Source organism: Geotrypetes seraphini, chromosome 2, assembly GCF_902459505.1.
Source record: "Geotrypetes seraphini chromosome 2, aGeoSer1.1, whole genome shotgun sequence".
NCBI lineage: Eukaryota > Metazoa > Chordata > Amphibia > Gymnophiona > Dermophiidae > Geotrypetes > Geotrypetes seraphini.
Window position 1 is genome coordinate 308,541,311 of NC_047085.1, and position 16,293 is coordinate 308,557,603.

General features: G+C 44.9%; 1 protein-coding gene across 2 annotated transcripts in view; it reads left to right on the forward strand.

Moving 5' to 3' along the window:
• Positions 1 to 5,993: 5,993 nt before the first annotated feature.
• The window catches only part of NR1D2 (nuclear receptor subfamily 1 group D member 2), a 94,218-nt gene continuing 83,918 nt past the window's right edge, over positions 5,994 to 16,293 (forward strand). Inside the window, exons 1-2 of one of the 2 annotated variants that reach the window (XM_033929954.1) lie at positions 5,994 to 6,158; positions 15,587 to 15,706. In XM_033929954.1, the coding sequence (XP_033785845.1) occupies positions 6,143 to 6,158; positions 15,587 to 15,706 (136 nt within the window). In that variant the 5' untranslated portion in view covers positions 5,994 to 6,142. The remainder of the gene's footprint in view (positions 6,159 to 15,586; positions 15,707 to 16,293) is intronic. The other variant, XM_033929955.1, reaches the window with a different exon arrangement.

The following is a 16,293-nucleotide window of genomic DNA, read 5'->3' on the forward strand; positions in this document are numbered from 1 at the left end:
TTAAATGTACAGTAAGTTTTGAGAACCTTCTCATATTCCTGTTTATAAGAAAGAAAATTAGCCTCTACTCCTTTGCCATCAACCAGTGTTCATTTCTTTGTATGACCAGTCATTGATAAAGAGAAAAGAAGGAAAAGGACTGAAAGAACGGAAAGAAAGGACTGAACAGATTAGGCTTGATTATACTAGTAGTTATTATTATTATATCTTTCCTTTGTGTGGATTGATTTTCTTGTACACTACCTTAGGTGAATTTCTTCAAATAGGTAGTAAATAAATCCTAATAAAGAAATAAAATAGAAAGTTGAATAAGAGGTAATTTTGAAGGAATAATGTCCAGGCAGACTTCCTGGTGGTGAATTTACTGGATATAATTTTTATTTCATAACAGTTTTAGGGAAAGTTTTATACTTACTATAAAATACAATGTGCTTCAAACCAAAATAGACTTATTTAAATTAAACAGAAAACTTTGTATTCAACATTTCTCTTCTAAACTTTGTTAGGTTGTCTCCTTTCCATAGTCAACAAGTTGGCTAATTAATACTTACCACAAACTGGTTTTATTTCAGCCTTTATATTTTGCCCAGGAACAGGCACCCAAAAGTAAGAAGCCACCACTATGGCCACTAAAATGTCATCCTTCTTCCCCTCCTATGCTTTCCCAGTACAAAGAAAGTGAACAGCATAAGGAAATGCAACTGATGGGAATTCTTATGTTCTTATAAACACCACCAAACTGGGACAGATCAAATATCCATCAAAACCAGAATTCTGTTTTCCAACAGTGGCCAATCCAGGTCACAAGTACCTGGCAAGATCCCAAAAGAGAACAGATTGTATGCTGTTTATCCTAGGAATAAGCAATGGAATTTCCCAAGTAAAGCATTCGATAGCGTACCACACCGCAGGTTGCTGAGCAAGATGAGTTCTATAGGATTGGGCAACACATTGACGAAATGGGTTGGGAACTGGCTTGGAGATAGGCTTCAGAGGGTAGTGGTGAACGGCACCCCCTCCGAAATGACGGAGGTAATCAGTGGAGTGCCGCAGGGCTCGGTCCTGGGCCCGATCCTATTCAACATCTTTATAAGAGACTTGGCAGAAGGGCTGCAAGGTAAAATAACATTATTCGCCGATGATGCCAAACTAAGCAATGTAGTGGGCAAAAGCACAACAGACATAAATTCAATGTCCGACAACATGATGCATGACCTACTCCTACTGGAGCTCTGGACTAGGTCCTGGCAACTCAGCTTCAATGCCAAAAAATGCAAAGTCATGCACCTGGGCAGTCAAAATCCATGCAAGGCTTACACCCTTAATGGCGAGATCCTAACAAGAACTGAAGCAGAACAAGACTTAGAGGTGATCGTCAGTAAGAACATGAAGACTGCCAATCAAGTGGAGCAAGCTTCATCCAAGGCAAGGCAAATCATAGGTTGCATACGCAGGAGTTTCGTAAGCCTGAAGTCATTATGCCATTGTATAGATCCATGGTGAGGCCCCACCTGGAATACTGTGTGCAATTCTGGAGGCCGCATTACCGTAAGGATGTGCTGAGACTGGAGTCGGTCCAGAGAATGGCCACCCGGATGGTCTCGGGACTCAAGGATCTCCCGTACAAGGAACGGCTGGATAAGTTGCAGCTGTACTCACTCGAGGAACGCAGAGAGAGAGGTGACATGATCGAGACATTCAAGTATCTCACGGGCCGCATCGAGGTGGAAGAAGATATCTTCTTTTTCAAGGGTCCCGCGGCAACAAGGGGGCATCCGTGGAAAATCAGGGGCGGGAAACTGCACGGGGACACCAGGAAATTCTTTTTCACTGAAAGGGTGGTTGATCGCTGGAAGTCTTCCACTTCAGGTTATTAAGGCCAGCAGTGTGCCTGATTTTAAGGCCAAATGGGATAGACACATGGGATCTATTCACAGAGAAAGGTAGGGGAGGGTCATTGGGGTGGGCAGACTAGATGGGCTGTGGCCCTTATCTGCCGTCTATGTCTATGTTTCATCTTAAATAATGGCTTATAGGCTTCTCTTTTAGGAAATTGTCCAAGCCTTTTATACCCTGCTAAGCTAACTGCTTTTACCACATTCTCTGGCAGTGAATTTCAGAGTTTAATTACAGGTTGAGAGAATAAATATTTTCTCTTTTTTTTTTTAATTTATTTATCAAATTTTCAATTTTTACAAGCATATATCTTGACAACGAAAATAGAATTACAGATTAAAAGAAATTATAATAAGAATCAATATCCACCAAAATTAACATTTGATAACTCTATTAACCCTCATTATATATGAAATTAGAAAAGACTAGGGCAAGATGTTGAAAAGACAGGAAATAATTCAAAAATACTATCAAGAAAGGCTAGATTACAAGAAGAAATATCTTCTCAGATTTGTTTTAAATTTACCATATGGTAGCTTCATTGGGTGCCTCCTAGACCTTGTATTTTTGGAAAGAGTAAACAAGCGATTCACATCTACATGTTCCACTCCACTTAGGGCTCCTTTTACAAAGGTGCATTAGGACCTTAACGTGCAGAATAGCACGTGCTAAAATGCTGTGAGCACTAGCCACTACCGCCTCCTCTTGAGCAGCCAGTAGTTTTTCGGCTAGCGCACACTAATCCGGTGCGTGCGCTAAAAACACTAGCACACCTTTGTAAAAGGAGCCCTTAGGGAAGGGGTGCCCACACTTTTTGGGCTTGCGAGCTACTTTTAAAATGACCAAGTCAAAATGATCTACCAACAATAAAATTTTAAAAAAACACAACGCCAAAGTTTGGCGTCGTCGGCGAACAGTGATACCCTTCCTCTAAGTCCTTGCGTCATTTAACTTATTCATAAGAGATATGATGCAAGGACTTAGAGGAAGGGTATCACTGTTCGCCAACGACGCCAAACTTTGCAACATAGTAGGCAAAAGCTTATTACCTGATAATATGACACACGACCTACTGTTGCTGGAACAATGGTCAACTACTTGGCAGCTAGGCTTCAATGCTAAAAAATGCAAGATAATGCACCTGGGTAAGAGAAACCCGCGTAGAACTTATGTACTAAATGGTGAGACCTTGGTTAGGACCACAGCGGAACGCGACCCAGGGGTGATCATTAGTGAGGACATGAAGGTTGCCAATCAAGTGGAGAAGGCTTCCTCCAGGGCAAGACAAATGATGGGGTGTATCCGCAGAGGTTTCGTCAGCAGGAGACCTGAAGTTATGATGCCGTTGTACAGAGCCATGGTGAGGCCTCACTTGGAGTACTGTGTTCAGTTTTGGAGGCCACATTACCGAAAGGACATGCTGAGGATCGAGTCGGTTCAGCGAACAGCCACCAGGATGGTCTTGGGGCTCAAGAATCTCACGTATGAAGAAAGATTTAAAAAATTGCGGCTGTACTCACTTGAGGAAAGAAGAGAACGGGGATATATGATTGAAACATATAAGTACATCACGGGACGCATCGAGTCAGAAGATGATATCTTCTGGCTCATGGGACCCTCGACCACCAGAGGGCATCCGCTGAAAATCAGGGGAGGGAAGTTTCATGGCGACTCCGGGAAGTACTTCTTCACCGAAAGAGTAGTGGATCATTGGAACAGACTCCCACTCCAGGTGATAAAGGCCAGCAGCGTGACGGATTTTAAGAGAAAATGGGATACTCACGTGGGATCTTTAAGGGAGTAAATTCAGGGGAGGGGATACTTGGAATGGGCATACTTGGTGGGCTATAGCCCTTTTCTGCTGCTTTTTTTCTATGTTTCTACACTGTACGCATAGAAAATGTTAATTATCATTCCTATTCCAGGGTTTTTCAAAGAGGTCAAAGCAGATGACTCTATGCACTATCACCTCAGTAACAACCATACAAAAATAGACAAATATACCCCCCTCCCTTTTTACTAAACCACGATAGCAGTTTTTAGAGCACAAGGAGCTGCGCTGAATGCCCAGCGCTGCTCTCGATACTCATAGGCTCCCTGCGCTAAAAAAACTCTATTGCAGTTTAGTAAAAGGGGACCTTAGTGTAAAATATAGACAGCAGATATAAATTCAGACACATTTTGATCACTAAATTTAAAATAAAATAATTTTTCCTACCTTGTCTGGTGATTTCATGAGTCTCTGGTTGCACTTTCTTCTTCTGACTGTGCATCCAATCTTTCTTCCCTTCTTTTAGCTTGTATGCTTCCTCTCCTCCAGACCTCATTCCCTCCCCCAACTTTTCCTTCCTCTCTCCCTGCCCTTTCTTTCTCTCTGCCTCCCTTTCTTTTTTTTCTGTTTCTCTTCTTTCCTTCTGTCTCCCTGCCTGCCCTTTTTCTTTCTTTCTCCCTGCCCTCCCCCAAGCCACTGCCATCGGGGACCAGGACCCAAACCGCCACCAATAACAGGCCCGAAAGCCGACGCCACCCCAAGCTCTCCCTGCTTCGGCCGACCAGCATTCCTCTCCCCAACGTCAATTCTGCCGTCGGGGAGAGGAAGGCTGATTGGCCCAAGATCGCGATCAACCTATTGGGGGGAAATGCTGCCGGGTTCTGCCTTCGCGGAAACAGAAAGTAGGCAGGACCCGGGAGCAAGAAGAGGAAATGCTTCATTAACCTGTCTCCCGCCTTAGCCCATAGCGAATGCTTGCTTCAGGGCTCTCAACATGTGCGTGCCGGCTTCCCTTCTCCCCCCCCTGGACATAACTTCCGGTTTCGGAGGGAAGAGAAGGGAAGCCGGCACGCACACGTTAGAGCCACGGAGCATAAGTTCGCTATGGGCTGAAATCTCCAAGCCGTTTTTTTTTTTTTAATGTTCAGCAGCGGCGGCAGCAGCAGAAGATGACAGCTGGGCGGACCGCCCAGCTAAAAGGCCCTAGAGAGAACACTGGAGAGGAAGGCTGATCGGCCCGGTAGATCAGGACGGCAACACGAGTCTATCACGGAGCCCGGGATGGGCTCCGCGATCGACTCGCGTTGCCTTCCTGAGCTACTGGTCGATCGCGATCGACGTGTTGGGCACCCCTGCCTTAGGGTTTTATAGGCTTCTATCATACTGTGAACCCCCTAGTGGTGGAGTGGTGCAATTACCTCTGAGTTTAAAGGTTGATGGAAGTGTCATGGTACCTAGTAGGGTCCCCAAATAACTCCACACAACCAAGGGATTCAACAAAAAATGAAAATATATTAAATAGAATGTAAAATGTATTAAATAGAAAGAGAAGAACATGGGTACCATTTGGTACAGCTAAATGGTACAAGATGTTAACACCTTAGGGTAAATTACAAAAGTAATAGGATATTACAGTTTACCCCCTAAAGTTGGCAAAAAGTTCAATGATCTATTTAACTTCTATAACCTATAAACAGTTTCATATGCTTATGCCCAAAACAAGATTTTATGTATGTGATATGGAAACTTTTTCATCCAGAGGGCAAAACATAAGCAGATGAAACGCCACAAGATACCAGGGACCTATCTAAAAGATTAAGAAAAGAAAAATATTGGACATTGATGTTGGTATGTTATTATGAATGATTTATCAATGTCATACGAGTGACTGAGACATTTACTTGTAGAGTGTCTTATGGAAGATCTGCATCTCCAAATGCCTGTTACTTGACACTTTTGCTCAACATTAAGTTACATAAAGCAGCCGTTTTCACCATCTGCCAATTAAAGGGTTAACTGTTATGATTAGGGCTTTTAATGGAGAAGGCAGCTGCTTTTATCCCAAAGTAGTGTCAGCACTACAGTGCAGTGTTGAACTTTCCTGTCAGAGCAAGAGGCTAATACATGTAACACAAAGAACGTGAGAAGAAACAAACTTGGCTGTTCCCTCACACGAAAGCTGAAATCTACAGTTATCCAGTCACTATACGGCACTCAACTCCTCACGCCGTGCAGTGGCCAGAGATCTTAGTGTCTCCCCTCTCCCGACAAGGAAGGGGGAGGAGTAAAGGGAGTGGCCAAAGCAGGACGACCGGCTTTGACTCACACTGCGGCTGTAGCTGCTGCTATCGGTCTGCTGGGGGGGAAGTCGAGACCGTGCTGGGGGGATGGCTCAAGGGGTAGGGGCTGGCAGGAGCAGCTGAAGGTCCTGGGTCGAGAGAGGAAGAGGAAGGGGCGCTCCTACCACCCACAACCATGGAAAGCACCGGAGGTGAGTAAAGCAGCGGCGATAGGAAAATAATACTTGGCTTTCGCCAGTCTGGAAATTGGGGGGGGGGGGGGGGGTGTTCGAAACACCTACAAACTCGTTCGGGCGGCGAGGGGCTCGAGAGAGCGCTGCGCAAGCGAAGCGCCCGAGCTCACATGGACCTGCACCGTGAGCCATGTGTGGCCTCTGTTTACGTTCGCCCGTGCGTCTCCGTGGATTGGCCGCGCGGGCTATGACGTAAGGGTTACACAGGATGGGATGGGTCGCGGGTTTGCCGTCGCTCCACGTGAGGTTCAGTTTCAGTTGTGTCCCTGTCTAGGTGACCTAGTTTTCAAGAGTTGATGGGAAAGGCTGGGTTGCGTCGGGCCGCCGCCGCCGATTGGTTGGGGGGCTGGCGGCGGCAGAGAGTGTTGTGACCTGTGGGTGCGCGCTCGGCTCTCCAAGAGAAGTCTTGCGCGACTTTGTTGCAGGCAGTGGGGGTTTTTTTTTAAACCCGTGTTTCACTTTCTTGTTTGTCTACAGCAGTGTTTTTCAACCTTTTTTGGGCAAAGGCACACTTGTTTCATGAAAAAAATCACGAGGCACACCACCATTAGAAAATGTTAAAAAATTTAACTCTGTGCCTATATTGACTATATATAAAGTAATTCTCTTGAATAGGAATCAAATAAACACAAAGAAAGTATTTTATAATTACTTTATTATGAAATATTAAGTAAACAGAATAGTGAAAATTATAAAATACTTTATTCAGTGCGAAACCTGGGCCTGTTTGGCTGAACACAAAGCTGATATTCTGGCTGGAATCGAAGAAAGACACACAAGTAGCTCTTCGTCAACAGCTCTCAGTCTCTCTCTGTATTTGGTTTTTATAGCATACAAAAATAGACAAATATACCCTCCATCCTTTTTATTAAACCACAATAGCAGTTTTTAGCGCAGGGAGCTGCGCTGAATGCCCAGCACTGCTCTTGACGCTCATAGGCTCCCTGCGCTAAAAACCACTATTGTGGTTTAGTAAAAGGTGACCATATTGTAAAATATAGACAGCAGATATAAATTCAGAACTGTGCATAGTAAGTGAAGGGAAGTTTTCATCTCTGGGAATTTACCCAGTTAACTATTAAGTTATTTGGGCAAATTCCTTTGAAAACTGTGGTAATACTGCCTCCACTTTGCTAAATTTAAAATAAAATCATTTTTCCTACCTTGTCTGGTGATTTCTGGTTGCACTTTCTTCTTCTGACTGTGCATCCAATCTTTCTTCCCTTCTATCAGCCTGTATGCTTTCTCTCCTCCACACCTCATTCCCTCCCCCAACTTTTTCTTCCTCTCTCCCTGACCTTTCTTTCTTTTTTTCTGTTTCTCTTCTTTCCTTCTGTTTCCCTGCCTGCCCCCTTTCTTTCTTTCTCCCTGCCGTTCCCCAAGCCACTGCCATCGGGGAACAGGACCCACCAATGGATAACAGGCCCCAAAGCCGACGCATGCTCTCCCTGACGTCAATTCTGTAATCGGAGAGGAAGTTCCACCCAGCCAGGCAGCGATTGGCTGGCCCGAACTTCCTCTCCGACTGCAGAATTGACGTCGGGGAGAAGAAGACTTATCGGCTCGATAGATTAGATCGCCAAGACAAAGTGAGTCCTGGGTGATCGACTCACTTTGCCTTGGCGAGCTACTGGTGCCCCTGCCTCGGGCCCCCTGTCAGCTCCAGGCCCCTGAATGCAGGACTGGTAGTACTGCCCTGATGGCGGCCCTACGGCACACCAGGCAACATCTCGCGGCACACTAGTGTGCCGCGGAACAGCGGTTGAAAAACACTGGTCTACAGAGTTGCTCCTTGTTGTGTGTGAAATGTCATAGTAAATATAGCGATTAAAACCGGAAACATTGAATCTGGTGTAGGAATGACAGAAACCTGGGGAGAGCGTAGAATGAGTGGTAAAAGTTAACTACTTCTCATTGTTCGTTTTTCCTTTCTCAGTTTAACAGAATTTGGTGCCTGATTGGAGGAACTGTTGGGAGGAGTGGGAACATTAAAAATGTGAACCATTATGGAATTTATTTCTAGCGCGCTTTAGCAGTCTTTCGCCCTTCCCAAGACTTAAGCTGTTTTCAGCAGCTGGAGTAGAGATCTTATGACAGTGATGGCTAACCTTTTTGAGCCCGAGTGCCCAAACTGCCGCACAAATCCAAAGAATTTCCTCAAAGTGCCAGCACGTCAATTAAACCTTAATAACAAGATTTTAGTATCTAAAAACTCTTTATAAAGTTGCCTGAACTATGTAACATCATTTTTAAAGGTTGGAATCTTTGTATTGTCAGAGAATCAATTTGATTCACAATCCTTTGGTTTTCATTTCAATTTATTGGCAATTTATAATGTTTAATGATTTCATTCCTGGGCCGAATACACACATACTTTTCTCTGTCGCCGCACTCTTTGACCAAAAGATTTGTAAGCCTGCAACCACGTCAAGGTAGACTCTTTCAGCAGCTCCCCTCCCTCCCCCTTACCTTTGTGGCCAAGTCAAAATGATCTACCAACAATAAAATTTTAAAAACACAAAGCACGCTGTACGCAGAGAAAATGTTAATTATCATTTATATTCCGCGGGTTTTCAAAGAGGTCAATGCAGATGACTTTATGCAATGTCACCTCAGTAACAACTATATAAAAATAGACAAATATTCCCTCTCCCTTTTTACTAAACCGCGATAGCGGTTTTTAGCGCAGGGACCTACGCTGAATGCCCCACGCTGCTCTTGAAGCTCATAGGCTCCCTGCGCTAAAAAACGCTATTGCGGTTTAGTAAAAGGGGGCCATAGTGCAAAATATAGACAGCATATATAAATTCTCAAAACGGACACATTTTGATCACTAAATTGAAAATAAAATCATTTTGTAATGAAGCTAAGGGGGGACAGGTTCAGGACTAATGTCAGGAAGTTCTGCTTCACTCAGAGAGTGGTTGACACCTGGAATGCCCTCCCAGAGGAGATTATTGCGGAATCGACCGTCCTAGGCTTCAAGAGCAAACTAGATGCATATCTCCTTAAGAGAGGCATATAAGGATATGGTGGACTATAAATTACAGGACAGGAGTGGAAGCGGGTGTGTGATCGCTCAAATCCCTGACGAAGCATTTTGTTGCGAAACAGGGGCCCCTGTTGCATATTTTGGAAGAATGTTTTGACTGAGCTTTTTTCCATAGAGCAGTTTTTCCTGCTTGCTTTACTCCAGGACTACACCTGAATATCGAAGTGCTCAGATAAGTGACTTCTATTTTTGACAATTGTTGTTTGAAGAAAAGTTAAAAAAAATATATAAAACTATAAGAAAATATATAAAACTATTAGAAAATTAGAATAGAGGTTCACTTACTAATTGGGAGTTTTTCTGACCAAGGATGTGTCTGCTAGGATTAAATTCTGTTTAAAACTAGCCTGTCTATATGGGAAGCTTAAAGAGCCCCTATTAGACACCGAGGTCTTTTCTCCCTTTTTGTAAAGAAAGGTGACTTTTTTGTCCTGTATTTTGGAGGGTGCAATTTTTTGTGGACTATAAATTACGCCAGGTGTACACCTGGCAGGGCCTCCGCGTGTGCGGATCGCCGGACTTGATGGACTGAAGGTCTGATCCGGAGATGGCAGTTCTTATGTTCTTATGTTCCTACCTTTGGTAATTTCATCAGTCTCTGGTTGCACTTTATTCTTCTGACTGTGCATCCAATATTTCTTCCCTTTTTTCAGCCTCCTGTATGCTTTCTCTCCTCCAGACCTCATTCCCTCCCCAAACTTTTTCTTTGTTTCACCCTGCCCCCTTCTTTCTTTTTCTCTCTCTCTCCATACCCCCTTTCATTCTGTATGTCTGTCTTTCTCTCTCTCTCCGTGCCCCATTTTTCTTTGTTTCACCCAGCCCTCTTTCTTTTTTTTTTGGCTCCCTGTCCCCCCCTTTCTTTCTTTCTCCTTGCCCTCCCCTATGCCACCACCATTGGGAAAATGCTGCCACCGCCACTGGGGAATAGGCTGCCACTGCCGCTATCGAGAACAGGTCGGCGCCGAGTTCGCCCTGCTTCTCTTCCCCACGGGGCCGACCAACTCTCGCCACTCGACGTCAATTCTAACATCGGAGAGGACGTTCTGGGCCAGCCAGGCAGCGATTGGCTGGCCCAAAACGTCCTCTCCGACATCAGAATTGACGCGGTTGGCGAGAGTTGATCGGCCCCACAGGGAAAAGCAGGGAGAACTTGGCACCGGCCTGTTCCCAATGGCGGCGGTGGCACTCAAGTGGCTAAAGAGACGCAGTTTGCCAGCCTAGGGAGAACACTGGAGGGTGGCCAGCTGTGCACCCCCTTGGGGCGTAAAACCGGGGCAGACCGCCCCCACCCCCACCTTGGTATGCCACTGTCTGTACCTCACTCCCTCCCTATGACCAAAAATTCTCCTTTCTTCTATTCCCCGTGTACACAACCATCTCTTTCCCTCCCTTCCTCTCTCCCAAGTCCTTGCCTTCTGTGTCCAAAAACACATTCCCTCCCCACCTCAGCATCTCTTTCCCTCCCTTCCTCTCTCCCAAGTCCATGCCTTCTGTGTCCAAAAACACATTCCCTCCCCCACCTCAGCATCTATTTCCCTCCCTTCCTCTCTCCCAAGTCCATGCCTTGTGTCCAAAAACCCATTCCCTCCCCCACCTCAGCATCTTTTCCCTCCCTTCCTCTCTCCCAAGTCCATGCCTCCTGTGTCCAAAAACCCATTCCCTCCCCCACCTCAGCATCTCTTTCCCTCCTTTCCTCTCTCCCAAGTTCATGCTTTCTCTGTCCAAAAACCCATTCCCTCCCCCACCTCAGCATCTCTTTCCCTCCCTTCCTCTCTGCCAAGTCCATGCCTTCTGTGTGCAAAAACACATTCCCTCCCCCACCTCAGCATCTCTTTCCCTCCTTTCCTCTCTCCCAAGTTCATGCTTTCGGTGTCCACAAACCCATTCCATCCCCCACTTCAGCATCTCTTTCCCTCCCTTCCTCTCTCCCAAGTCCATGCCTTCTGTGTGCAAAAACCCATTCCCTCCCCCACCTCAGCATCTCTTTCCCTCCCTTCCTCTCTCCCAAGTCCATGCCTTCTGTGTGCAAAAACCCATTCCCTCCCCCACCTCAGCATCTCTTTCCCTCCTTTCCTCTCTCCCAAGTTCATGCCTTCTGTGTCCAAAAACCCATTCCCTCCCCCACCTCAGCATCTCTTTCCCTCCTTTCCTCTCTCCCAAGTTCATGCCTTCTGTGTCCAAAAACCCATTCCCTCCCCCACCTCAGCATCTTTTCCCTCCCTTCCTCTCTCCCAAGTCCATGCCTTCTGTGTGCAAAAACCCATTCCCTCCCCCACCTCAGCATCTCTTTCCCTCCCTTCCTCTCTCCCAAGTCCATGCCTTCTGTGTGCAAAAACCCATTCCCTCCCCCACCTCAGCATCTCTTTCCCTCCTTTCCTCTCTCCCAAGTCCATGCCTTCTGTGTGCAAAAACCCATTCCCTCCCCCACCTCAGCATCTCTTTCCCTCCCTTCCTCTCTCCCAAGTCCATGCCTTCTGTGTGCAAAAACCCATTCCCTCCCCCACCTCAGCATCTCTTTCCCTCCATTCCTCTCTCCCAAGTTCATGCCTTCTGTGTCCAAAAACCCATTCCCTCCCCCACCTCAGCATCTCTTTCCCTCCTTTCCTCTCTCCCAAGTTCATGCTTTCTGTGTCCAAAAACCCATTCCATCCCCCACCTCAGCATCTCTTTCCCTCCCTTCCTCTCTCCCAAGTTCATGCCTTCTGTGTCCAAAAACCCATTCCCTCCCCCAGCTCAGCATCTCTTTCCCTCCCTTCCTTTCTCCCAAGTTCATGCCTTGTGTCCAAAACGCACTCCCTCCCCCTTTTGTGTTCCCCGTTTGTCTCCCAGCCCATCTTAGCAACTTTCTCAGCAAAATGTAGCTCGAGCCGCGTAGGCTTGTCTTCTATTTCCTGCCTGTCCCGCCGCGCACACATAGCCGATCGGAAATCTTCCCCGACTTCAGCGCTGACGTCGGAGGGCGGGCTTTGCTTAAGCCCTCCCTCCGACGTCAGTGCTGACGTCGCAGAAGATTTCCGATCGGCTGTGTGAGCAGCAGGGCAGTCGGAGTAGAAGACGAGCCTCGCGGCTCGAGTTATATTTAACTCCATCGTCCCTGTTCAGCTCTCTCTCCTGTGCACCCCCTGGTAGTACTGCCCTGATTGCGGCCCTGTGCGTGCCAGCTGCAAGGCCTTCGCGTGCCACAGTTGGCATGCGTGCCATAGGTTCGCCATCGCTGTCTTATGACAATGAATAGATTAGTTTTACAAGAGGGCAGCAGACTGATGGAAGCCTACTATTACCGTATTTCCCCACATATAGGCAGCCCCCTTGTATAGGCCGCAAAAAATGCCTATACGAGTTTAAAAACTGATAGATAAGCCGTCCCATTGTGTTAAACGCGGCTTATCTACCAGTAACTGGGGTGGCCTAAACAAGTTTTAAAGGCTACCTCCACCTTACGTCCCTCGCTGGACTGCCTGAATCGCTTCCGCCTCGAATCACGGTCAGTGATGCAGGGCAAGAGAGATCTTTTCTATCTCCATCCTGACCCCTCGCTTCTTCCTGCATGCCGATGCCATCAGTTCAGTTCAGTTCTCGCAAAACCCATATATAGGCCACAGCCTGTTTCCTATGGGGAAATACAGTATGTGATAGGGGTCATCGACTTATATTCAAATCCTACCGACTTGAAGAGCATCACCTCAAAATACAGAAGTGAAAGGTCACTTGGACACACAAAGTCAGAGGTGTGAAGAAAGTACAAGAGATTTATTACAGCATACCGGACTCTAGTGCAGTTAACAGCCTGCCTACTAGAGTATTAGAATCAGGAAATGCATGGACTTTTATGCCCTTTTCACTAAACATATGCAAACTAATATATGCAAAAACTACAATTTTCAATGTTACTTCTATAACTTTTCTACAATTATTATTGGTCCTAAGCCAGCACTTATGATAGGTTCAGGGATACAACTTATAGTCCTATAGGAAACTAGCTCATTTCTCTGCTTATCTAAATCTTACAGTTCTAAATGTTACATGTACAGAAGGGCAGGGTACATCATGGCTCAAACTCTTATCTATTTAGCTTACAATGTGGTAAGGTAGGGACATACATTTTAGGCAGATGAGATCAGTAGATTGTACACTGTTTTCAGCTATGTAGGCCAGAGCAATATTTTAAACAACAGTTAACCATTTCTTGACCCTACAGAAGTAGATTGCCAGGCCTTCCCTATCTGTCGGGCCTTCCTTATGTGCTGGGCCTACTGTAAATTCTATGTTGTTGCCGTTGTCACATCAGACGTGGTCCTCTGCCTCCAACACTGCCCCTCTTCTGCTACCCAGATAGGTGGTACAATGGTTAGTCTGACATTTTCACAGAAACCTGTCCGCTTTGGGAGGCCCTGCTGGTAGTGAAACTACTGATGGCATAGCTTTCAGCTTTTCAGATGCGCACAAGCCCCAGTGGCACAGCAAGCTCATGAACCATCAATGGGATAGTATACATTTTTTTTACAATATCTGTGTTGATTTGCCTGAAGAGTAATAAATGTCATTTTTGTAAATTTTGATGCCCCTCCTGGAAGAGTTTGAGCAGTTACACACTCTGCTAATGTTAGATATGGTAGTTTTTCTAGAAAATGAGAATGTACAGCATTTTGGGTGAAACATCTGTAGATGTGTTGGAAATTTAGGTTACTGTCTTTGAAAAGCCTGGGTATTGGGTAAGTTTCTTATGTATAGATAAATTATATACAGTATATGATTTTCACTTACATTCTGTTTCAGTTGATAAAGTCAGGAACTGCAGAGTAACTTTATGGTTTTTCCTTCTTTAAATCCCTTAAAATGAATTAAACTGTAAGATCGTCTGTTCAGGCTGTACTGTCTTAAAGGTTTTCTCAGGTTTAATCCTGTCCAAACATTCATTTGATTCTGTTAAATGCTGACTTAGAAATACATTCCGAATCCCTGTTTGATTGTCACTGTAATGTTAGGAGGTCATTGAACTAGAGCAGCCAGTACCAAGTGAAGTTGCCAACTAGGTGACCTAAATTGAAGGTTAGGATGTGAATAACCCTCTGTAGACATAACATTAATAAAAAACCTCTTTTACAAAGCTGTTTATTGCAGGCTACTGCAGTATGCCTTGAAGCTCATAGGGATTTAAAGGGCTTTGGGACCGTTGCTGCGCAGCTTTGTAAAATGGGGAGGGGGTGGGAGAAGTGACTCAAAGCACTGCAGTACATCACAAAATGGCTGAAATAGAAACAGTGCAGTGTGATTAATGCTTCTCGGTCTTTTTTTAAATTTTTAAAAAATCTATTTATTGCTTTTAAAATTTTTCCAAGAAAACCTCTTGTACAGAATATTGAAAAAAAACCAGAAATAATATTTTAAACAAGATATTAATATCAGATAGGAAATACAATTCTTAATCAATACTATTAATCCCATATATTGGATCCAAGACTTGTAGTGAGTGTATATAAAATAAATCACATCAGTTTAGCAAGAAAAGCAAATATCTAACTGCGGTAGTAGGAATCTTTCTATTAACTTTAAATTACTGCTGTTGTTTCTTTTGCCCCTTCAAGGATTGAAGAATACATATGTATTAAATCTATATTTGATAATACGTTTACAGGGATATCGCAATAAGAAAACACCTCCCATCATTGTTACCCCTGGTTTAAGAAGAATGAATTGTCTACATTTTTGGGTATCTTTAGTCCCATAAATTCTTCATGTCTATTTTTGAAAAACGTCTTCAGTAACCAATGGTTTACTATGTCCTTCAATGATGTTTCCAAGATTGCAGTAGCATCCATTTGTAAATCCTGTTTATGAGGAATATCTTCTTGTTCGTTCATTGGTAGGTAGAATACTTGTACAAAGGGAGGAAGTATATCTTCCGAAATATTCAATATTTCCATAAGATATTTTTTCAACATTTCTTTCGTGGAAATTGTTGGGGGTTTTGGAAAATTTAATAATCTCAAATTACCAGAACGGGAATTGTTTTCCAAATTTTCAATTTTCCTTCTCATATTGGTGTTGTCCCTAATAAGGGTAGTCTGTAATTGCTTCACTTCTGAGAGCTCTTTCTCCACTTTTTCCACTTTATTTTTCATTGTAAGAGTATCTTGTTTAAAGTTTTTAAATTCTTCTTTTTGTTCTAACACTCTTTTTTCCAGTTCCTTTATTTGTGGAGATAGTGACTGCCCCAAACTTACAACTAAGTGCCACAAGGAATCCAGGGTTACATTGTTGGGTTTTGAAAAAGAGAAAGTACCTGACTGTACTGGCTGGATTCCTTCAGTCCCAGGATTTCTCTCTCTTCCAGCTTGTCCTTCTATCTGCTCCAACGATGTCCCTGCTGCAGACTCGATGTCTTCTGGAGCTTGGCTCAGCAAAGCCTCCCGGGAGAGCAAGTCTACCTCTTCGTCTAGACTGTCTTCCCTTGGTAAGCTGGCTCCCTGTGACTGTGGAGGCGGGGTCCTTACATCGGGGCTCAGAGTTGTGTCTAACCCAGGGAGGTTTACCGTAGCTTCACTCATGCCGGGAACTCCTGCAGCGATTCCCCGGCATTGTTCTCTCCTGCCGCAGGCGCTTCAACAGCTCATCTATGGTTACCAGAGGAGAGTTCTCCGGGCGCCATGCAGCTCCACCAGCGCTCCTGCCTCTCCTCTTCGTCATTTTGCGGATGAAAGGTAAAACTGGGAAGGTCTATTGAGAGCGTCTTCCCACAGACAAACCGTCATGGCCATCTTGGATTCTTCTCAGTCTTTTTTGCTGATAGATTTGCACTATGATATTTTTAGTTCTGATTCTCCCCAGTTCCAGTGCTATTGGGATGGTATGTTGAACAACAGGGTTGTCCATGCTTGCTCACAAGTATTCTGCAGAAGATGTCAAGCACAGCTTTCCCGCTCCTCCTCCCTGGTCTCTGTTGCCCCCTTCGGTTCTTCCTTCTGTAGGCGAGGATAAAGGTGTAGTGGTGATCTGCTCCCTTTATTATTTTGCGGTTGTTGTTTTTTTTTGTCGTTCACG